The 24,954-nt window shown below is 34.9% G+C and overlaps 1 protein-coding gene across 1 annotated transcript; it reads right to left on the bottom strand.

Annotated features, from left to right (window-relative positions):
- Nucleotides 1-979: 979 nt before the first annotated feature.
- LOC141692050 (calpain-type cysteine protease DEK1) lies at nt 980-24,274 on the bottom strand. The gene is made up of 32 exons (XM_074496793.1): nt 23,975-24,274; nt 23,704-23,856; nt 20,104-20,354; nt 18,951-19,133; nt 18,610-18,745; nt 18,176-18,306; nt 17,975-18,089; nt 16,594-17,560; nt 16,377-16,487; nt 15,327-15,385; nt 13,786-13,945; nt 13,132-13,405; nt 12,827-12,977; nt 12,612-12,723; nt 12,351-12,516; nt 12,080-12,150; nt 11,839-11,930; nt 11,546-11,708; nt 11,389-11,460; nt 10,529-10,906; nt 10,286-10,401; nt 9,885-10,182; nt 8,422-8,741; nt 7,823-8,174; nt 7,306-7,626; nt 7,106-7,210; nt 6,848-6,976; nt 4,737-5,117; nt 4,512-4,649; nt 3,824-4,060; nt 3,263-3,711; nt 980-1,439 (listed from the first exon to the last, which is right to left on the bottom strand). Exons 2-31 carry the CDS (start codon nt 23,826-23,828, stop codon nt 3,406-3,408), a joined length of 6,420 nt encoding a protein of 2,139 aa, XP_074352894.1. The 5' UTR covers nt 23,829-23,856; nt 23,975-24,274; the 3' UTR covers nt 980-1,439; nt 3,263-3,405.
- Between the last annotated feature and the right edge of the window lie 680 nt (nt 24,275-24,954).

Here is a 24,954-nt window from a genome sequence, read left to right as displayed (position 1 = left end):
TCAGGTTGACATTTTTTCAACCCAACTATATATCGGGTTGAAAAAAATCGGTTTGGTTCAGCCGAAATAGGGTCGGTTCGGTTTGGATTGGTCGGGTTGGCCAAACCGTGTACACCCCTACTGCAGCTTATAACTAGAAATAAATAAAGAACAAACACAAAAGCAAAAAAGCTGTTGCGCCGGCAGTTTAAAAGTACCGAATAAAGAACAGATACAACAGAAAAGAAAGGCCCCTAAACTTGCTCTACAATCTTGGTATCCAAAAGATTGGCTGATGGATGTCGTTTAGATTTAGGCAACAATAGAATTACCATTCAAGTGGGATTGGTTGTTAGACTTGGGAGTTAGGACAAATAAATAGAATGAGTCATTCGTATATTCATTCCATTCCATCAAAAATGTTAAAAACAAATTCATCAGGAACAAGTAGATATACACAAGAGTGGAATAATATTTACTTTTCTTTGTATTTTCATTCCTTCCTCTGTTATATTGTTTTGGGCATCTCATTCCATTCATACGAACTGACACAACTTTAGTCTTTTTTTAAATTCCGGTCAAGTTCAAAGTTACTCTTGGCACTTTAAGCATACTATAAATATGTGATGAAGTCAGAAAATGAAGTTACTCTTATTCTACTCATTTCTTACAACCCCAAATACAATGTGTAGAACTGAATTTTGCTTCAATCAGCCCCCCGGGGCACTAAACAGACCGCCAAAACACCAATTTATATTGATTTCCAGCTTTTGTACTTGTATAACAATAAACTGCAGATGGTCATAGATTATAATAATCTTCCACTAGGAATGAATTCAGCAGATGACTTGATTGAGAATTCTATTTCATGTCTTTAAGATTTGGGTCACATCATCAGATACACAGGATGTAACATCTGCTCCAAGACAAAATATAAAATATGAAGTAGCCGCTGTAGGTAGTGTTTCCAGGGGCAAGCGCCACTTGCAGTAAAAAAAACTAAAAAAAATTGTGGGGATTGCATAGCAAAAAAGGTGGTGTTCTACAAGTACTGTTGAAACTAAAGCATTTCTAAAATGCAGTTGTACACTAAATACAGTGCCTCTATAATCCTCTCGAACAAGCTATACCTACTTATTTTCCTTGATCTCATAAGCCTCTTCCTTTTCATCCAATTTACATGACTACATCCTACATCCTTACAACATCTATGCATGTACAATATTACCTCCAAAAGCCTCTTCGAAGCTGGCAGAAACAAAACGCCGAGAAGATCTACCAAACCACCATTTAACATGACACTTTCTATGGCAGAAAGAATCAGTAATTAAGTATAAACAGGAAACCACTCTGACATGCCTAACCTCATCCAAAAATCCAATAATAGCATCAGTTGAACTGACTAGTGGTAACCAGCATATTAGTTTACTTTCCAAATGAGATCTGAATCACATCGTTACCTGTCATCACAAACTTTCAACTTTAGTATGAAACTAAGAACGAAACTATGTTACAACAAACTAAAAAAATTGCAAAATGATGTTTTCAAGGCAATATTTACTGTTCTAATTGCAACTCAAAACTTTTTGGTGCATGACAGGCATCATAAGCACAATAAAATAGTAAATTGTACTATAGTTTTTCCTAATATTTAACGTGGCTTAATTATAACTTAACCCTTAAGGTATGACACGTTGTACACATAAACCCCTATAGAAAAAAGTCTTATATTTTAACCCTTGAGATTTATTCACTTTAACCCTTTTGACAAAATTTCTTCCAATACTACCCTCAACCTTAAGGGATATTATGTCCGCAATCAGATACTTCAAGGGAAACATTGTTCGTCACTCATTTTCTTGTCATTTTTTTATTTATTAAATAATACTACCTCCGTCCCCCTCATTTCTTTACATTTTTTTCACATGCTTGATACGTATTTTAAGGCAACTATAATGTATAGTTCCGGAATTCATTTTTAAAATTTTCTTTTTTTGTTTAAAAATTTGAATATTATAATTTTATTTAGAAGAAAAAAAAATTAAAAGAAAATTATGCAACTACATTTAATAAGAGCATTAAAGTGCGTGTCGAGTCTCCCTCCCCCAATGTAAAGACTTGAGGGGGACGGAGGGAGTATAATATATATATGTATAATACTATAATTTACTATTTAACTACGTATTATAATATCTAGTTTACATCGGTGAATCTTACTAGAATCTAAATTTTACTTATAATAAAAACTTGCAAAATTATAATATACTATTAATATCTTAGGATATATGCAATTATAACCGATATAAATTAAAACCTATTTGATTGTATAAACCAATTAACATGATAAATAATATTATAAAAAAAATTAGATATTAAGTAATTTTAAATATTTTTTTGCAAGGATCAAAACAAGTATATAAAAAATGATTAAAGTGTAAAAAATTCATAGTTAAGGGGCTGAAGTATATAACCTTTAAGGAAAATATTGGAAAAAAAATCAGCAAAAGGGTTGAAGTGTACACAATATACAGTAAAGGGGTCATGTGTACATCGGGTTATACTTTAAGGGCTAAATTATAATTAAGCTATTTAACATCTATGTAATTTATAGAAGAGACACATGAGATGCATTACAATATGTGGAACCCAAAACGAAGCAGGTAAGGTAAATACTGGGGTAGAAAGAAAAAATATCAACATTCAATGGAAAATGTCATTTCTGTTTCTGACGAATTAGATATAGAAATAAAAACTGCGACATATATGCATGTCAAACTACAAAATAAGGACGCACATATCTCTAGAAGCATTATGAAAATGTCCGTTCTGAACGAAAAATGAATAAATGGGAATTTCATTTAAGGCTGTACTTGGTAGTCTAAGCAAATGACAGGAAGATGGGAATAAAAAAAACAGGAATCTTCTGAACCAATATTCAGTAAGTGGTAATTACTTTGTAGAAAGAACTGCATGTACCAAGTCCATGCATTCCTTCCGCCCCATTTAAAACAAAGAAAATTATGAAGATTTTGTTTTAGGGATCTATATTTGCAGTTTAATTTCAAATGTCTATATCTTTATCGGTGGGTAAAGGTGGTGAAGAACAAAAATGTATATATTTTTGAGGTAGATATGGCAATGCACCTGACTATATAATTTAGGTAACAATACTTTATATGCACCCCTATTAACACAGCACTACAAGAAAAGGGAAGCACTAGAATACATATGAAGACTACTAATAGATGCCAGACAAAGAAACAATAAACTATCCAAAACTTACCAACTCTTCACGGAACCAACTCTGAACTCATTCAACCCGCTTGCAGAGATCTATCCATCATGCAAGACAAGCAGTCCAAACACAAGCTGATGTGCTTCCAACCCAAATGAATATGGAAACCAACTGCTAGGCCACCATCGATTCTATAAAGCCTCAAGGATAATAGATGCTTTTGTAAATACAGAAAGAACAAAAGGTGCTTCTTCTCCTGGGTGGATCGTTGTGGGAACTATTGTATAACCTTTTGGATCAGGATCCAAAACCATTTCACATGATATTTCTCGAGAATTGACATAGTCCGTCCCACCAACTGATTCATGCAAATAAATGTTGTAATTTGCCCGACGGCCTCGTGTCTTCAGAATCCTCATCCCAATGTAAAACATCAAAGAATCGTGACTGGACTGGTAATTCCTAAAACCAGCTGTTGTTCTTGAGAAGCCAACACCCTAAAGAATTTCAACAAACAGGCAAATCTTAACATGCAGTAAAACCTAATTAACCTCCATTAGTTTTGTTTTGTAAGTTCACTGCTTAAATATGCAAATTGCAAAGGAGTACCTGTGTCAAGGTAATGAACACATGAATTGGAAGTGATGCATCTGCGCCAGTGGCCCTCATTCGGAACTGTGGGTTCTGATGCCATGTGTCATAATCTTGACAGCCACCAGCACTGTAACCATGCCACTGGTCGTGGACAGAATGACGCATCTCAGGAGGATATACGCGGCAAACATATATTGACCGGAAATGTATTTGGAAATCTTGCCAAGACATCCAGAAGATACCATCTCTCGACTGTCCACAAAAGTAATCACCACAAATTTACACTTTTTACATGAAAAGAATAAACAAAAAAATTATTTTCCATTACACTAAAAAAGAAATGGAACGCAATCGTCCAACAAAACTTTGTCCAAAAAAACATTCACCAAATTCCCTAATTCGTATATTGTGCTTATGCCTTTTAATAAGAAAATATTCTCCATTAACCTATTTAAGAAATTTTAAGTTAATAAATGACCATGAAAATGATTCCCTCCCTTTTTATATTTGGTCCCCTTTTAAACATTCTTTATATATCTCATCTCTCCCAATGAGAAAGAGTGAAATCTTTACAATAATTACGGTGTGTCAAGTTCTCCAGCATCCATTTCCCTAATACTTTACATAATTTTATCCAATACTCGAAAAGCTGTAAAATCCATAACAAAATACAGTTGTACACCTGCTCAGGAAGAATAACTACCTGAGGAATCTGTTTGAGCTTATGCTTCATTCTGTCAGTCCATTCAGGTGATGAATCGGACCAAGGCCCATTCCATTCAACCTCATTTGCCCATGGATTTCGAATCTGAACAAGCTTGTGCCCATCTACTTCCCTGACCTAAAATATTAGACAGGGTAATCAATTATCTTGAAATAGATGACACTTGTTAAATGTAAATGTTAAGATGATTACAGGAGAACGAACCTGCAACAATGAATAAGCATGCCCTTGCACTATTCCACTAGAGGAGATATGCACATCAGAACCTGATGGGCTTCCAGCACCCAATAGGAACCCTTCTTGTTTGAAGCGTAACAACTGGGACCAGAGTCTTCCACTTGCAAGATCAATCTGGGCCTGGGCACTTCTCATGTCAATCTCTTCACCTGCACCACCGGTGAGATCCACGAGAGCATCTTGAACAAGCCCACCTTCTAATGCCTCATAGGAGCCATGAAGCTTTGCATAAGCCTTTTCCAATAAAGATACCCATAATTCATTCCCCTTCCTGCTTGTAGCAAAGGCAGGTTTACCATGTGATTCACAAGGAATCCAGTCGTCAACAACCACAGGAACCCATTCTCCCTAAAACAGAAAGTGCACAATAGATAAAAACCCATATATGACAAAAATTAATCATTCCAAATCTGACGGGCAAAAAGCTATCAACTATAATCATATGGACATTGTTAAACCTGAAAAAAAAATCAGTATGTAAAACAATCCAAAAGGTGCATCATAATAGCTATTTCACTCACTTATTATAGGTCTACATCACACACATGACAAAACCGCCAAATCTGGCATCCTTTTTTTAAAGAACCAAGCACATCTAAGCTCTTATATATTTGTTTCTCATTATATCTCGTCTCGAGTAACTACAAACCCTGATAATCTATGCATATGTAACTAGACTTTGGTACAGGCGTAGCCGTGTAGGTCACGGGTGTGGATCCAAGAGTCGAATCCTAAGTTTTGATAGCATAAGAGTATATATATCATAAGGAAGCTGCAACACCCTATCTGGTTTAAGATATCTATATAAAAAAATTGTATTGTTAGCATTATTAGAGATGCTAAATGTAATGGATCAATGATTGTATCATAAATTTAAGGGTTTATTTGACTCTACTGATTCTTTGTGAAAATTGGTTTTATCCCTTATTTAATACTTCATTTCCTACCATTGTCCTACATCAACTAGTTATCTACTTTTTCTTCTAGTTTTCATTTCCTTTTTTTGTTGACGTAATCAAATGAAAGATTTCATGGATTTGTGGATCTAACTGCAGTTGCTCACCCAATGCGGTGAGAATTATCAATAATTAACACATATATTTGATTTTGTAGATTATGCTTTATGTTCTTCTTTTGTCATTGGGTTATTCATTTTGTTGAATTTGCTTTTCAAACCACAAATGACATCTATATAATGTGTAAATCTGAATGATTAAATCCAAAACGTTATAAGCTTAAGAGACCCAATTGAGCTACAATTGATATTTCGTAATTACGATTTGGTTCGTTACTAACACTATATTATTTATGGCTAGTATTAGTACCTAATGGATCAAAAAAGCTATTTACTCACTTCGAGGTCTACATCACACATAACAAAACTGCCGATAAAATACTCTTGCATCCTTTTTTCAAAGGTACCTAGCAGATCTAAGCTCTAATATCTTGGTTTCTCATTCTATCTCTTCTCGAGTAACTACAAACCCCTGATATCTATGCATATGTAACTAGACTTGGGTACAGGTGTAGGTCACGGGTGTAGATCCCAGAGTCGGATCCTAAGTTTTAATAACAGAAAAGTATATATATCATAAGGAAGCTGCAACACCCTATAAGCGTAAAATTGAAAATATCTGTTGTCTAACATGTTAGTATACAAATTAATAAAAAAATCTTTAAACAATTAATTATTAAATGACATCTGTTTCAGAAATATACAGAACATTGTTGAAAATATAACATTAAATTTGAATGGTACGGCACGAAAAAAAGTTAATATTGATAAGCTTACATGCTTATTCAGAAATATAATAATTGTCAGTATATGTTTCAAAATGCTCGACTGGATAGTACATGATATACAACATACATACAGTTCCTGTTCCTCATATATCAATTTACAACAGCTATATAAATTTAGTTCCTTTTTTTTAAATAGTTTTACCACCAGATTTTCAATCAGAACGAAAATTGCAACCCTTCTTTATCCAAAAAATTATGCAAGCCTTATCAGCAACATAAATCATCAAGTGGAATAATTTAAGCTAGACCAACTGTTATTTTTGAACTGCTAATACCTGAATGCAAAACCGAACAGTATAGATTCCTTCCTCATTGTATTCTGGTGTAATTATGACTTCTGATATTTGTGAAACCTCTGTCAGAACAGCCACAGCACTCAAAAACCAACAATCACCCAGTCGACCCTGTTACAAGAAAAATGAGATGCTTTAAACTGTTCCAAAAATTAACTCAATTTAACAAAAACAAATTAACAGATTGTGTGAGCATCTATCAAATAGCACAGAAAAAGTGATAGCATAATTGATCCAAACCTGACAAACATCTGATGGATTAGTGGACCCAGAAAATAAACATGGATGAGAATCCTGATGGTTCTTCTTCACTATTTCCGTTGGTCTCATCCACTCAGAAACAACCTAGAAATGAAATCCCAACAATTTAGGTGATTTAAATATGTATTATTGTATAATAATAGCACTTCCACTGGAAAATGTAGACATTCATATGTTACCTGCAATTTTGAAGGGGGATTGTACGGATCAACAAACAAGGATTGATCATTTGGAGGGAACTCTTGATCAGTAAAATGTGGTTCCCCTCTTGCGCAGAGAGCTTCTTTGACAGCCAGTTCAACTGATAGCATCCTCTGATTGATTTCATCACGTGTTTCCATCCTAGGTTTCCTCAACCTTCTGGTAAAAGAATCCATTTCCAATATCACACTTTCACGATCTGACCTTCTTTTCCTACCACTTGAATATTGCCCATCCCAATCTACATCATCCCTATCATATAGATCCACATCTGCGGGATCACTGTCCCATTCATCAACCTAAATTTCATGAAAATAAACAAAGAAAAAATAGCAACTATCAAATACTACACAATTTACAACACAGCTAAAAACATTACTGCGTTAAGGGTATCATACAAGAGCAACTACAAAACAAAAAGAATTATTTTTGACTTCATTTTTGGCTGATATAACATTTATTAAATCATTAAAACACATTAATATAGCCACAAACCCTGGAAGGAGAATCCGCCCATTTCCAGTTATCTTGGGGAAGATCAATCATATTGTAATCAACAGAACCTATTGAAGAAGGAAGAGCAGCTATCTCATCTTCTGTCAAGCACCTTCCCCACAAGAAAAGATCCATTACATGCATCTTAGATTCAGCTCCGTCACTATCTGATCTCCCGAATGCATCCACATCAATAGGCGGTTTAACACCAACCCAAACCTCTGTTCCTTGCTCCCAAATCCCATTGTCATATCTTAATGGTAGGCCAGTCTGGTAGCCATCAAAACCACCATCTAAGTAACAAGTTGCTTCGCCCAGATCAGCGTCAAGGGTCACTGTCACCATATGCCACCTGTAATAGAGTACAAAGCTATATCAGCAAGAAATCCAAGGTAAGGGAACCGGCACAGTTATAGCTGAATGTACAAAATTACAATAAACCTTATGAACCGTGACCCACTTACATGAACAAATTAAAAGGAAATGAATATACTAAAAGGATAACATAGCAAAAGCCAGAAGGAAATCAAAACTTAACTTCATAATAATTTACAACTGAACTTATATATGAAAGATAAACCAGAAAATAAGCTAGATACCTTCCATCTGCAATACTTGCTGCACCGATACTCCACTCCTTAGCAACTGTTGTTTGTCTGTCACCTTTGGTTATTATCCTAAGCCCAACTTGTCCAGCCTCAATTCCTTGTTCAGAACCGGCAACAACAATTTCCCAGCATATCCTCTTCTGAAATTCGGTACCGAAAAGATAGACTGGTCCAGACTCGGGCTGAATTAACACTGCTATAGAAAAGCTAACCTTTTGACTTTGACATATGCTGGGATCAATCTGACCCAAATGTCTACCACTTGTTGTTGGTTCGTCATCAAGAACACATACAGCACCAGAAATTCCAGTCTATAAAGACATTAATATCAATGTTTCAAATACATGGTAACTGCAAGCCCTATAAGACCCGACCAATTAATTTCATAGATTAATTAACTCTTAATAATACCATAAAATATTTATTAATTACTATGGAAAAAAAAGTGGCCCTAAAACTGTACACTAAGCTTTGTAGGAATTATCTAGTATTATCTAGTGCAACACAATGATCGAAGGTGGAAAGACGTATACTTGAGATCAAATTTATTATCAATCAAGAGGCGAGGCTTTGTCTTCTTCGCTGAACGAGCCAAGGGGAATTTAAAAACACGATCACCTTTATTGCTTACCCTGGTTCAGGCAATTCTAAGGCAATTGATTGACGACTACCGCACTTTTTTTTAACAAATTCAATTTTTGTGTAGACTTGTACAAAATTATTAAATAAATAAAGGGCAAAAAACATTAAAAAAAATCAGCAATTAGAAAGAGTAACCTTAAACAGATAAGCCTACCATTTCTGTTTCCTGGAGAGAAACCACTTTCCGTTTTTTTTTCCATTTTTCCGTAATTTTTACAACCATTTTCTCCTTTATTTTTTGCAGGTAGCATTTCCTCATATATATTTTTAGGCTAAATAATCATATTTAATATTACTTTTTTAAAAACATACTTTATTACGTATGTGGCTACATTTGTTTTGTATTCCTGAAAAAGTATCTACAGTAAGGCCATGCCTCTGCTTCTTCCCTCTCTATTAATTGATAAAAAACCTTCTTCAAGTTGCCTCCCCTTTCGTCTTGACTGACACTGGTCGAGATCTATGTTACGGTCTTTCAAATTGATCTATCCAAAGTCCAAACAGCTATGACCTCAATTGAACATGTCAACCATAAATATGCAAAGCTCACTTGGAAAATACTTTAGAAGTGACAGCAACATGCATTGATTAAAATAACATGTACTTAGACCAGTAAAGGTCAAGACACCTACGACACTTGCACATTTTTAGGTTGTTGAGCATTTTAATTCTGCATTACCCAAATAGAGTTACTTGTACTGTATCTGTGTACTAGGCAATATTATAAAATAAACTACTGCAGACCTTATACACCCCAGTTAAAGATAGGGAATAGGTAAAAATTGTATTGAAAGAGAAGAAGCTAACATTACCTGGAGCGCCCGCCGAGATAACTGAGATGCACGAATGCGGCGTGCTATGCTTGAAACCCTTTCACGTGCAAAAGAATCATCAAGAACAGAATCACCTCCTACTGCACGCACTGCAGCTGCCAGGGCAGCGGCCTCCCGATTGCCAGCATTCGGTATGGACGACATAAGTGAAGCCTCTATCTCTTTCCATTTGCGTTCTTCTTTCTCCAAAAGGGCCTTTCTTCGTTCTTTTCCTCTACCTTCCTCTTCACGTCTCTGCATGAAAATTTCCTCTTCCATCTCTTTCTCTCTTAAATAGCTATAGAACAGAAAGTCTGTCAATGACTGAAAATACTTTTACAGTTTTACTAAACGAAGTGATAGTATTGAATTGAAGTTTATCTGTTGCAGAAAGTCTGTACCTATCCTGTATGATTTCGAACTGTCTACGATCTTCTGGCAACCACTTTTTAATCTTCTTTGCATTCAGATCTGAAAAACCAATGCTGTCAAGAAAGAGTCTCAAGCGAACCTCATCCTGGCACAGCATGGACATAGGAAACTTTAAGCACAACATACACACATGCATAATAATTAACTGAACAAAATCTAATTATCCCCAAAAAACTAAAAAGCAAAGGTAGAGTGCTAGTATAAAACTTTACTTGCACACGCTCTGCCTTGGCGGTCAAACCGAGCAAAAGAAGTAAATAACCACCAAATTTATCCCACATATACACCCATTCAGTGTCGATAGCCTCCTCTAACGCCAGAATCCGTGCATGAGCACACATTTCTCTTCTGTAACCTACGTCACTAGTTGAATCATGCCGTAACATGGTTCCATTTTTTATTTTGAGGAATATTGATCCAGCAGCCAGCTCTTCATTTCTTAATCTATCTCTTAATTTCATGACATCTGCCCTGGGGAGCACAAAATTTCCAGCCCTATCACGTGTAACAGTGGGGTCTCCAACCAAAAGAGCAGCTGAACTTGCAGACCTCTGGGGAGCGGAATATGTTCCAGATAATGCATTCCGCGTCTGGATGGTAAATACAAGGAAGTCAATCGATTATAATCCGATGAAAAAGTTAACAAAGTGAGGACAACAGGAAACCTGATCAATAGGTCTATAACGCCCTTGCAAACCCGGAGGAAAAATAACATGGATACATGACCAAAAGAAACAACTAATAAAACAAAATACTTCATAATATCTGAATTTAACTATATTAAGATCAAGTTGTTAGGCAATTTACCTGGTTAAGGATTACTTGCTAATTACAGTTGGTGATATCAATAATCATGCAACAAATATTGCTTATCCCCTACTTCAATCCTTGACAACTACACATCTGTCTTCAACTGACTACATTTGTCCTTATATGATGTAAAGGATTACCACTACTATATAGTGTTTAGTTCAAGATGCAGGAAATTTATAAAACAATGCAATAAAAAAAAATTGCCGACTGTTAATTGATCTTGAAAAACGGGAAAAAATTATATAACGAAGAATGGAACCTTCGTGGCCGATCGAGCAATCGCCTGGACAACAGTTTCCTTGCTTAGAAAATGAACAGAGTCTTCCATCATCTGCATTTGCAGACATGAGTTAAGCCTTTGGATAACTCATATTAGTGTCTTATTAACTGTCCAGATCATTCAACTATTGGCAAACCTTTAACGTCAAACATGGTCGAGAGACGGCAAAACCAAAAGCTACAACAAGTGTAATTGCTGATACAGCAGATCCAGCGAATGGTGGATAAATTTTTAAACTTGCAACAACACCCCAGCCCTCAATTGCCAGTGCAATACCATAAAGCATAAGGAATGCAGCACTGAGACATTAAGATAGGTTTTAAAAGGAGTTACTATACTAGAAACTGTGTTCAAAATGCTAAATAGAATATTAAGTTGTGACAGATACTCGACAATGAACATAAAATTGAGGAGATATTTAATACAAACCTGACATTTTGCCCGCTATCTGCATGGGCATCATAAACATATACAGGGAGCACACGAGGAGAATAAACGACAATAGGAGGTGAAAGAAGCACCTGTAGAAGAATAGAGCTCATAACTTACACAGTAATATGATGCAGAAAAATTTTGAACAAAAGACAATAACTTCTATGCAGTTAGATCATTAAATAACTTGGAAACTTGAAAATAAGCATTTCAAAATGATAATGGATACTTCACCCACCGTCAATGCCCTTCCACCTAAGAGAAATAAAAATGAGAAATAACCAACAGATGCTCCTAAAAATGGTTTATCTGAAACATGAAAACATAAGTCATTTGCAGATTGTAGAAGATAAGAGAGATGAATAAATTAGAGAGACATATGTTACTCTTTTTCTCTCGGTTAAAGATGGAAGGATTGAACAAGGACATGTACAGTTTCTCGAAGACTACAGACTTTGGCTTTCCAGCTTGTTTAAGCTCAAGTGTGTACAAAAAATAATATCACTTACCTTGGAACCACCCAACGAAAAAGGCTGCCAATGCCAGCAAAAAAGCAAGAAAACAGACAAAGAACATTTGTTTTCTGGTCAAGTAGAAGTTATTTGAAGCCCAGTAGTGAATAACACCAATAGCCAGAACAATAAGAAGAAGAACCAAAAGAAAAGATGCCCCAATCTGTTGCAATATCATGTGAAGATTAGGTTAAAAAGGTCTATTATATGCCTACACCGGAAAGCTTAAATAACACCAGCAATATAAAGGTCACTCACTGTCCAAGGCGTGATTATTACTGTAACAGCTGATATTCCACCAAGTAGAAGAAGAAGACCAATGACGACAAATACAAAAACCCCTCGAGAAAGTTTCCAATTGTCATCTTTCCTGAAATAAAAATACAATGGTTACATACGATCAGAGAGAACCCTTTCCCATTTATGCTAGACTAGTGGTAGCTGTTCTTAGGACCAAGGGGAAGATCACTAACCATTTGACCAGACCAGAACAAAGTGACAGCAATGCCGGGATGCACATTAAAGGAAGTAATGCTGCGAGGAAATCAGCCTTCCTCGGAACCTGTTCATCTCTATTATTAACTACTTCCAAATAGGAGGCACCACAAAATGCAACCAGAACAACTGAACAGAGTAGACAACATCGGAGATGGTTAAAAACTTCCAGCAAAGGATAAAAATATAATAAGTTGTTCAAGAGTAGAGAATGACTCAAAATGTCGATATATTTTCGTAATAGATTGCTTATTCAAGGCTAGAATATATAAAATGTAACTACCTGTAAATATTCCAACACATATAGCTGAAGAGACAGAGAAACGGTATGTAGCAAACCAAGATATGATAGGCAGCACCCCAGTAACTATAAGAGCAACCAGACAGGCCATCGCCCAGCCAAGATACACAGATGACGCATAAGGAGATGAACCACCATTCTGGCTACCGTTCCATCCTTTGTAGCCCAATTCATCCAAAGGCTTTGCAGAGACAATTGCACCAAGTGCCAGTACAGATCCAGTAAATAATGAAACGCAGATAAAAAGTACAACACCCTAAAATTGTATTAAGAAAAGACATCAGAAACAAACAGAAAGTCGAAAGATAATGATCAAGAAAAAAAATACAATCAGATGATCCACTTAGAGGGATTATTGTATTCGATATTATTACAACAGCATAAAGCGTAAAATTGTAATTCAGATAAACACCATGTGGTGTGATTTGATGAAGACATATTTACAAAGATATGCAGTATGAATTTCAGCAGTGTATAGTATCATAATATATAGTATGGGCTTTCTGATGAAAATTTGTTGCAAGGTGCAACGTGGCTTGTACGCTTGATCATATATTTAAAAATCTCAAAGTCTTATGCAATATTAAAGTAATGAGAGGAGAGACAAGAACACCAGAAAGGGAGAAAAAAATGAACCTCTTTAATCCACAATGTTCGATGATTTCTGGTATGATCTGAACCATATCTTGATACCCAAAACTGGTACCCGTTGCGAATCCATATAGGAATGGCTATAGACAAGCATGCCACTATTAGAGGGATGGTCAAAGACAATCCAAGAAGAACTGATGATTTGCTGCAGAAAAATATAGTTAATGTTAAATATATATTCATAATTTATTCAACACACTTGACATGACAAATTCAGGGAGAGTTAACTTACATTTCCTTAATTAAAATCTATTCCTAATGGAATGGTATGGGAAAGGAAGTTTATTAGTGGATATATTTTGAGAGGGAGGTAAATGATGAGGACAGGGAATGAGGACAGTTAGTTACAAACAACTGTAAGGGACTGGGCACCTGCATTTTTTCTATAAATGAGAAATGTCATCTTCCTAAATGCCAACTTCAGTTGTGGAACGGGCAGATTGCAATCACACACTTAACTCCATTAGCATGAAGCTTTTTGGGAGGAGCCCAATAACAAATTTGTGCGGATTTGGTCTGAAGCCCATAGTATCATACTACTGGGGAGATAAGCGGCGCCAGCCCAACAAGGGAGCCCAAATTCGTGCATATCAAATATTCAACTTTTTCAATCATTGCAACTTAAATATGTAGTCTATTCATATCCTAAATTAGCCAAACTTAACCAAAAAATGTCAAACCCTAAAAGTACCGGGGACACAGAGAGTAATTTGAGTAAGAATGTCTTATTAAAATGAAGAGCACAATAACTAGAAACCAAAATGAAGGAGCTATGAAGTGAAAGGTAAGTTTATGTACATGTGAGTGCATGAAGATATGTAAGGAATACAATAGTTGAAGAAATAGGCAACGACGATGTATTTTTAGATATTAGTTTCTCGGGGTACATGCTAAACAACAAAATGTAGTTGATACCGAAAAGTTCAAAATATTGGTAACCAGCTCAAAACAATGGTTATAAACATTCAAGCACTTCTGCTAGAATATGATAGATTAGTACTTTGCGCTTCTAGGGTTTACATTTGTGAAAGAGGATGTTGGTGCCTCTACTACAAACCTATTTCTTTCTACTCTCCCTTTCCAACAACTTTTAGTTGTAGAAAAACAACTGCAAGTGGTGCAATATAAATATAGTATTTAGGGAACGTTCATGTTTATATGAAAACCTGACAAGAGAAAACTAAACAATGGAATGTTTCTGAAGAGGGCTACTTGAGCACCCACACAAACAAATAATATTACAGTACATAAACTGTTATTAGATAATATCTTTCAGATAAAAATTGTAGCATAATGACCTTGTCCCGTGAAAATTTCTTCAGATTGTGTAACTACGTCTATCTATTATTTGCTTACTTATACAAACCAAATCCTTATTTACCAAAATATAGCACGGTAACAGAGTTGTTTGAAATGATATATGATTCTTACAATGCTTACAATCCTTTCAAGTTTGCATTTCAATAGTCAAACCCAAAAGTAAAAGAAGGGACGAAAATATATATTAAACATAATATTAGTCATACCTCAAAAATGAAAGCAGCAGACCAACAGAAGTACTCAGCAACCAAGCAATAAAACCATACTGGAAGAAAAAATAAATAATAAGCATCTACTGCAAAAACAATCTTAGAGATATACAAAAGAGAAAACATCATGAATTCACAGTGAAAGATGCAACCCTGCTGATATGCAAACAATATATATACTCTAAGTATACATATTTTACTTCAGATATATTATCATTAAAGACAATATTTAATATTGCATTATGTGAAACTGTTTGTTTGAAAACCCGATGTGTGTGTGCGTGACTGTGTGTGTGTATTGCTTACCGTAATGGTAAAACTAGCGATATTTTTTTATACACAAACAACAGGACTAACAACAAATACAGAGGTAATTGAACTCTCTGAAATCATTCTTTTAATCGTATAATTCACATGTATGGTTGTTCAAGACAGTAATATTAGATACCCAATGTTAAAGAATACTAGAGATGCATGTTACATCTATACTAAACTATAATAAGAAAATATGGATATAATTTGTAGTTTGGGTAACCCTTAACCTTATTTTTGTGTTTTTGTGGTTAGTTGTGTTTTTGGTTATCCCTCTCAATTAACAACAAAAAAAATAACAAACCATCACATTTTTCAATGCAAAGAGGTGAGAACCGTTGGATCCACTAAAAATATTTTGTTTTATAATATAAATATTTAAAATATTACCATAGTCAAAAAGTTATAAATTAGACATTTTTATTATAAATTCTAAAAATACAGACAGTACGGGGTTCAAATATCATCATTCAAATATTATTATTTCTATTTCCATCAGAAATTCGATAATCTCAAATAAGATTATAACAATATTATAACTACTCTTTAACATTTAATCATCGACCAAAATTACAATATATTATTTATATTAAACTGACTGAAATCATGATTCTTACAATAAAATTATAAATAATTATTTACACATAATTAAGAAAATTAAAAATTTTAAGGAGACGCGTGCATTGCACGGGTTGTAAGCTAGTCTTCATAATTAAGTAGGCACATAATTTGTACCTTCCGCGGCTTTGAAGTCATGGCCATGTCTTCAGCTTGAAGAGATCTTAGGAAAGCCATAATAGAACAAACAACGGGTGATAAAAGTAACACTGCAAAGCCGAATTCAAACTGCAAACATGTTTTTTTACAAATTTGTCATGAATATTTCATAAATATCATACTTAATTAGCTAATAAAACAGAATAATAAGGCATTTGATAAAACCCCTACAAACCTGCTGATGAGTGGAATTAATAACTTTAATCGTCTTGGGTCTAAAAACAGCTACAATGACTGTTTCAATGATGAAGATAAAACTAAAAAGAACCCATGCTCTTTCTGGGGTACCAACTATATGATGCAATACCAATCTGCAAAACTGAAGCCACTTTCCTAGACCTTGAAGTCTAAGTTCTTCTGACAATGAAATTTGATTCGGCAGAATATTATCACTGCTGTTTGATTCAGTAATAGCTATATTAGTGTTATCGCAATGATCTCTATCTGCATCCAAACTACTTCTCTGCAGCAGTGCAAGGATCTTTGGGTCCAAGCCATTCTCCTTTAACATCATAGCAAAGTTAGGATCTAAACCTTTATCCTGAAGCAAAGCAGTCAAATCATGATCTCCTTGTCGTGCTCTCTTTTTTAATATAGATGTAATCCTTGGGTCACTCATCAATTTTTCTTGGAACATCATTGCTAAGTTTAAGTCCAATGCTTGTTGATTAGCTGAAGTTGATTCACTAGACTCGCAGCCTTGACTCTCAAGGCCACTACTGGAACATACTACCACAGAACAGTTATCAGCGTATGATGTTCCAACCTCTGGCTCTTGAACTACTGATCGGCAAGAACTGCTTCGTATTGCTAAACTTGGACTTCCGCTATCCAAGCTCTTCTCACTAATAACTGCCTCAACAATATTCCAGCTTGTAGCATCACTTGTGACATGTGCAGGGTTACCAAGATGGCCCGTATCAGCGCTACTACTACGCTTTACACTTGAACCACACGCTTCAGAGGAGATAGTTGAACTGTTTTGCTCTTTCCTGCGGAAACCTTCCCTCAGGCGAATCACTGTACTCTGTAGAGCATCTCTCCTCGCAGTTATTGGGTTTGTAACTGACAAGTGGCGTGAAACAGCAGCACCTAGTAGCACAGATGCTACAACTGCATAACTAACACAATGGCCCAAATACCTGATGAAGAAAATAAAGGACATGGGTGTAAAATTTAATCTTAAAAGAAATAAAAAAATTGATATAACAAAGTTCATCTTAAAGGTATACAGTGAATATATATTTAGTGGTTTCCTTTTACACCTTAGGATTTTCACAGAGTTGGTCAACTAGCCTGGCATCATCTAACATCGGACCTCAGGTATACCAAAAGGTCACAAGTTCGAGCCAAGTACCCTTAATTTTAATTTTGATACTTATGTTTAATACTGCCCTAAAAATGGGCTCCTACTGATCCACTCTTCCATTCCAAAATAGGTTTTGAGTTTATAAGAGAGTGAAAGCCATATAAATAATTTATTGGTTTCTGCAGCACTTAAAGTTTTGGGATAGTTGGTCATCTAACATTTTAAAGATCTTAGAATCTAGACTAACCAGTAATGAACTCCAAAGCAAATAAGAAAGACGCGAGATGCACCGGCAACAAAAAGGGCAGCAACACGACTTTGAAGAAGCTGAAATCCGTACAAGCATGCCCCCATGTTCCAATCTGAAAGTAAAGAAGAATACAATTGATTTTCAGTCATACAAAACGAAGAGCGTTGGGGAGCTGAAAGCAATCTATGAAGTGGATACCAAGAATAATGACAGCTGCCGACGTAATAGCCCCTAGCCACTGAGACTTTTTCGCGGTCAAACCATATAAGATGGAATAAACAACTAGTACCAACAATGAGCCACAATATAGGAGACCCAGATGTAAAGCCCTGCAAAACACAAACTAATTGAGGGAGCAAGAAACAATATATAACATTTTATGAATAAAGAATACTAAAACGTATGGACCTTTAAGATGTAAAGTTGCATTTAATTAACGAACTACAGGATAAAATTGAAGTCTCAATGAAGTTGATGTAAGTATGCATTTGGAAATGAGACCAACTGATATGTGAAGGTCAATGTAATCTAAAATATTGGGACACACACCGTACTACAAAGACAATAGACTTCTTCAAATACAGGCATATAGTACAACCATTGTGAGCATAAAAAGAAGTTACTATACTTGCCTTCTTGATTGTCGAGGATACAACTCATTGGGATCGGGTGGTTCAGGTAAGCTAGCAACAGGACCCATTTCAATACAATCAGAGTAAGCAAATTTATATGACCTTCGAACATATTCATCCACATCTAAGCCATTCCCTGTTGCAATTTAAAAAATTAGCATACAAAGGAATAATAGAATAAGATGTCCATCCAAATGACAGAATGGAGCAGCAACTACTTATATGTCATCTACTAGAATACCAGGCGATAAATTAAATATAATATGCAGCTGTCACACCAAAAAGGAGGGTAAGGAAGCAAAGCAGATCGAGTAAATCATAGATTAAAGTAGCAAATTTACCATTAAAGACCATTCTGCAAATGAAGAGCATGTTGATCGCTAAAGCAATCGCAGACACACCAAAGAAGAAGCCTGAAGGTGAATATCGCTCAGACGCACTCCTGCCTGCAGTCACATACACGGCACAAATTTCATATGCACAAAGAAGGGCAACGGCTAAAAGAAGAAGTACAGCAACAGCCCCTGCAAAGAAAGTATGTGGTAAGTGACCAAAAACAATTAAATATGTCAGTTACATTGCAGACAGAGAAATTACACTACGTTGAAACATAACTTTGGTATTTAAGGGAAATATTTGGTCTACAAAGAATTTAAGGGAGAATTTGGTCTAGAATAGAGAGAAAGTTTCCGGAAATTATATACATATTTTAGAAAAGATCTAACTGAGTGCACAACGCATTGAACCAAATGGATGAAAAAGACTTTTGTCATTGGACCCACTAAAGAAAACAGTAGTTGAAAAATAAGCATAAAGCTAACAAAATCAGATAATAATCTCATATGTGTTCTTATTGAGAAACTTGAGTTTTAAAAAACAGAGTGCTTGGTTTCACAAGCACACTCTTTTTCAATTAATGATCTGATGTAAGAGATTGTGTGCTACAGGCTACATTGTGTGCCATTTTCAGAATGATTGATCTACTGAAAGTCTGAAACAACATTGCAAGATTAATTTACAGTAAACTATCTCCCATAGATTATGTCCCCTAATTCCCATTTAATTATTCTTTCCATCAACAGCTTTTACATCATTAACATGTCTGAACAGATATTACTAAATATCTTAAGAAAGTTCAGAAGTCAAAAGTAACTTAAGATATGGCCGAGGTCTAAAATGCATACAACATGAATATTTAAGCTATAGTCTACATGCAAATAACTGAGAGATGTGAATAATTGACATTAGCAAAGAGAATACTCAAAACTTAATATGAACATACATATTCATATCCAAAAGCAATTACAAATCCTAGTCTTGTTGCCTAGTGGATACCACTCTTCTCTTGGTAACATTTTGGAAGATTGAGTCGAAAAAGCAGTGTAAGTATCAGGGCACAGATTCTGCCAAAAACCCTGCCTTTCTACCCCAAAAACTAAAGTATAAACAGATATTTAATGATAGAGTTTAAGGACATTTTAAAAAGAAACATACTTGAGCTTTGCCATTGTGTTCTCCACCACAGCATTATCGAATAGAAAGCCAAAAGAAGAGCTATCCCGGCCATGATCACTGCCAAACCAATAATATCTCGACCCAATATTACAATCAACCAGCAACCCCATATGATCAGAACTAGAATGGGAGAGATGACAATAACCCATGCCAATAGACACAACAAACCGCATAATATTCCCAGTTGTGGCCCTTGTAAGAACTTGTGCCATTTTCTAGCAAATATCCAGCTAATTGAGATAAAAACAAAATTGGATTAGTATAACAGAAAAAATATTAAAAGGTAAAATAGCTTCAAAATGCAGTCTGCGGATGGTGGTAAATATTAACAAGCACAAAAGATTAAAGCTATGATAGATCTAGTACATTCCCACAACTAACTAATCTGCATAGGAATGTTGAATAAACAACCCCAGGCTAAAAGACCAAACACCAAGTCTAGAATAGTACAAAAAGGCACAAGCAATTACAAATTAAAAGGCAAATCAGATGAAGCAGGAAGCCGGAAATAAGAACGACTACATTACATTCAATCGATATAATAATTTATAAATATGTTTAAGAAGACGAGAAAGTAATTGTCAGAAATCAGAAAAAAATTACACAACACCGGAACACGATATAGAAGCACAAACTCGTGTATATAAACAATATACATAGCAGTGCAATAATCCCAGGCTATAATCATGCAAATATGCAATCAATATCGTATAGATTTTCTACTGAGAAGAATCAACTAGCCACCAGCCATATTTAGAACGGAGAGAATAACAAACATTAGCAACAATCGCATGATATTTATAAAATTTATAACCTACCTTCTGGAGTAATTGGGTTACATGTGCTTAAACGCTTATCTTACAGATGTTTATGAACAAATTTTAGTACATGGATTTTTTTATTGAAATAAAGAAATTTGGTAGGATAATATATAATACACACATAGACAGACCAGGGAAAATATAGAGATAATGGAACATCCAGCTCTAAAAAAAGAGGGGCGCTATTTTAATGATGTGTGCTATGTTATTAGATAAAGACTAACAAATAATACTAATATTAGTCCATTAGAATCATTTTCTGCCAGATGACAAGCGAGCACGGGTCCAAAGTTACATCCAATCAGAAGAGTTCAAATAATGTACCATAACGAAGTCCTACAGTTATCATAATTGGAATACAATGTGGCATCGTAACTTCTAGCTTCAGCTAAATCTGATTGAATTATTAAAAAAGAACAGCCGCAGATTGTGAATCTTGGAGAGCAACTTGTAAGAGACAGAGAATTTGCGGGAGACGAGGTAAATTAGTAACAAAAATCTAGACAAAGAAAGAGAGCAATCTAGACAAAGGGAGCGCTAGATGGTAGAAACTTCAGAGAGAAATGATCTTCCAATCATAAATATGTTTGTGCTTAACATCTATAAAGAACAAGTCAACTAAAACTATAACAATAAATGACACCACCCCGCCTCTTTTGTCCTAGCAAAAAAAATCAGATTGTAAACACTCTATAGCTTTGCCAATTTCTGCAGCTTTAAATAAGCAACCTTTAACCCATCTTCACATTAAACATCAAACACCTGACATCGAGCAAATTTTATAACTATTTAATTAAACCCGACTCAGTAATGTACTGCTCCCTCAGTCTTAATAGATTAGCTTTCTAAAGAACGGTTCTTGATTCAATTAGCTTTCTCTTGTTTCTAGACTGAAGAGTAGCCGATTGATGCCTTACAAGTTATAAATCCATTTCTTGGAACATAAAAGTCTTAAACTTGTACTTTACTTTTGAGTAGTGTACTTGCCTTTTCTTTCGAATAGTATGGCAACCAAAGCATTCAAAGCTCATTGGCTCCTTTCCCGACATATATTACATGTATACACCGGCATATCTGATACACATGTGGGTGTATACAATATGAATATTATATAATTGGGTCTGTTGCACGATCAATGTTCATAACTACAAAAAGTTTTGTAGGCTAACATTGGTTTTTAAGTGAACATCTGCCTATATAGGCATCCTTGAGTCAAAAAACAAAAAAAAAACGTTACTATAGCATCGAAGTAAATCAACTCAAGATCTAAAATAAAACCTTAAATTTAACATAAGGTACAACTAGCATATTTCCCAATATGATAGTGAAATGCTAACACCCATCTATCTTGTGGTGTATGCAGAGCAAATTGAGTATTATACTCAGCTCATTAATGAAAGTCAATTCAAGGCCTATAGTAGCACATTTCCCTATATATGATGATATATTTGATGTTCGTGTTGTGTATGTTTGAAAAGCAAATTTTCGTCTTCTTCCATATATAATATAACTGCACATATAATATACATACATTTGTCCTCTTCGTTAAATTTAAATTAAATTTGTACAGAACAGATTTTTCACTTTCATTACTGAATTTCAAAACTTCAATCACCCCTATTTTGCTACCGCCAATTAGACAATTTGACACGCATCAATTTTTTCTCAAGAAGAAAGGGTATGGAAATGCAATGAACTTCAACATAATAGATAGTAATAAATAGATCATAATCTAATGTGTCGAACTCGTATATCTAAAGTGGCCCCTCTATGCCCACTATTGCGTCTAATTGATTATACTTATAAATAGTAGGCACGATTCTAGTCCCACTCAATAATGAACTTTCCTAATTATCCTCAAATTCTCCTGATAAGATGACCTATTATATTCAAATCGCGGTGGTTGAGGGGTTCCTACCCCGGGGTCTGTCCAGACCAATTCTTAGAACCCTGATATAAACATGAAAGCTAGGGAATTGATCATCATGCGATTTACCAATGTCGCAACTCCACTAAACCCTACGGAAAACTAGCATTGGTGCTTATTAGCACATCTACAATTAATCTATGGGTCATATAATTACAATAACGGTGGTAAGATAAAAATTTCCCAGTTATCTAATTCCAAATAAGGTAAACCTAACAACTGGGAAGGGAGGGGGGTTACCTATACACCACCAACTGAAATTCTTTTTGTTTGGTATATTATATGCTTAATTTCCAATGTAAAACATTTCACATAAAAATGGGAGGGAAAATGAAAATTTAACCCCATGACTTTGTCAGCAGGGATACGAATAAGCCTTTGCCAATAGGATATCCCTAAACCCTAATTCGACTCAGATTTCGATCTTTTAAACTGGCTGACTAAATGTACTTAAAATTGCCGTCCTTTGTCTCGATACGGAAACTATAATAAAATGCTGGAGTCTAATCGCTAGTTCAATTTAAACAAACTTGGATTGGAAATATTAGCTTTTATTAATTATGTAAAAGAATAAAAAATAAGTGACAGAACCAACTTATTACTACTTATAAACTACTTAAGCAGTTAACGAAAAGAGTGTGAAACCAAGTTAATCCTATGAAAAGTCTTCGCAACAACAGGAAACCCTAGTTCAAACACATAACAATTCACAATAACAGCACAATCGAAGTACATTAAATACGAACTTTGAAAAAAGGTAATAAACTCGAAAAACAAAACAAAGAGTCCATTAACAGAAAAAATGCAGGAGCAAAGGAAATGTATGATTACCTATAAATGCGCCAAGGCCTCCAATTAACAGCCCAAAGAATAGCGAAAGAAGCAGCACCTAAAACTGCGAAAAGGCTTCCCGAAACGACACACGCCAATACAACATCACTATCATCTCCTGCCATGCCTCCCCTCTTTCTCCCTCACCTACACCTATACCAATCACATCATATCCAAAACTCAAATTCGCAATTAATTCATAAAATCAACACTTAAAACAATGCAATTAACATACAAATGAACCTAAATTAAGCAACAAAATCAAGCATACCTAGTTAAAATTGAGACAAGTAACATCGACTAGCAACAGACTTCTTCTCATTTCTAGGGTTTAGTTTAGCTCAATTAAGTACTAGCAAGTAGAAGAAACCGAGATGCAGCTAATAAATAAATAAATAAAATTACAATTCTAATTTTATAATAATTATAATATCTTCTTCTTGTTATTGTTAGATTAGAATTACATAAAACCCTACTAGGTGAGTGCTCACTGTTGGGGAAGAATGAGGGAGAGAGAAATGAGGGAGAGAGAGAGATGATATACTATTTATTAAACGAAAATATAATATATAATAATAATGAGGAAGAATGAGAGAGAGAGAAAGAAAGAGAGAGAGATGGTAATATTTAATAAATGAAATTATGAAAATAAGAAAAATAGTACTAGGATATAGTATAGATACATGTTTTGTAAAAGTGGGGGTGGTAATAAAAAGGGAGTAAACAGGCTGTATTGTTGTGTCTTTTCCTGCGGCCTCCTTTTTCTGCCGCGTTCTACATTTTAACTACTACCTTCCCACCTTTGACTACTCACTCTACTTTCCAATATTTATTGACTTTAATGACTTGCAATACTTGGACTAGTTCCATTTCTCGTTTATGCAGTTTTTTTAAAAAAATTAACTCAACCTTATAAACAATGACAAATATTATAAAATTATACATAACAAAATCTTTTTGAAAGAACAATGCTACATGAGATTCATATTAATACACGAGGGGTCCATCTTTTTTTTTCAAGAATGAGAAATAATTTCATTGATAAAGTTTCAAAATACAAAAAGAGTTTATCTTTCAATCACGAAGTTCATCATCTAACCAAAAGACACGCAAGTTACCTACGGATATTTAGACAATAAAATCTTAATGTATGAAATAGATAACCCATAAAAAGGTCTTGTTAGTACCTCGCAAGAGTCGACCCTGTTAGGTCTGAAATGGTGAATGTGTTTTCTTGATTTTTGATTGATT

The sequence above is a fragment of the Apium graveolens genome, chromosome 10 (genome assembly GCF_009905375.1).
Source record: "Apium graveolens cultivar Ventura chromosome 10, ASM990537v1, whole genome shotgun sequence".
Lineage (NCBI taxonomy): Eukaryota > Viridiplantae > Streptophyta > Magnoliopsida > Apiales > Apiaceae > Apium > Apium graveolens.
Note: the sequence above shows the minus strand (reverse complement) of the source record. Positions and strands in the feature narration are given on the sequence as shown.

Excerpts from the sequence above, each read along its gene's own strand:
- LOC141692050 (XM_074496793.1), bottom strand. The coding sequence starts at position 23,828 with ATGGCAGGAGATGATAGTGATGTTGTATTGGCGTGTGTCGTTTCGGGA. Across the intron at positions 18,746-18,950 it reads TTGCAGAATGGTCTTTAATG|GGAATGGCTTAGATGTGGAT; the intron begins GTAAATTTGCTA and ends AAATTGCAACAG. Across the intron at positions 4,061-4,511 it reads AGCTCAAACAGATTCCTCAG|TCGAGAGATGGTATCTTCTG; the intron begins GTAGTTATTCTT and ends TTTTGTGGACAG.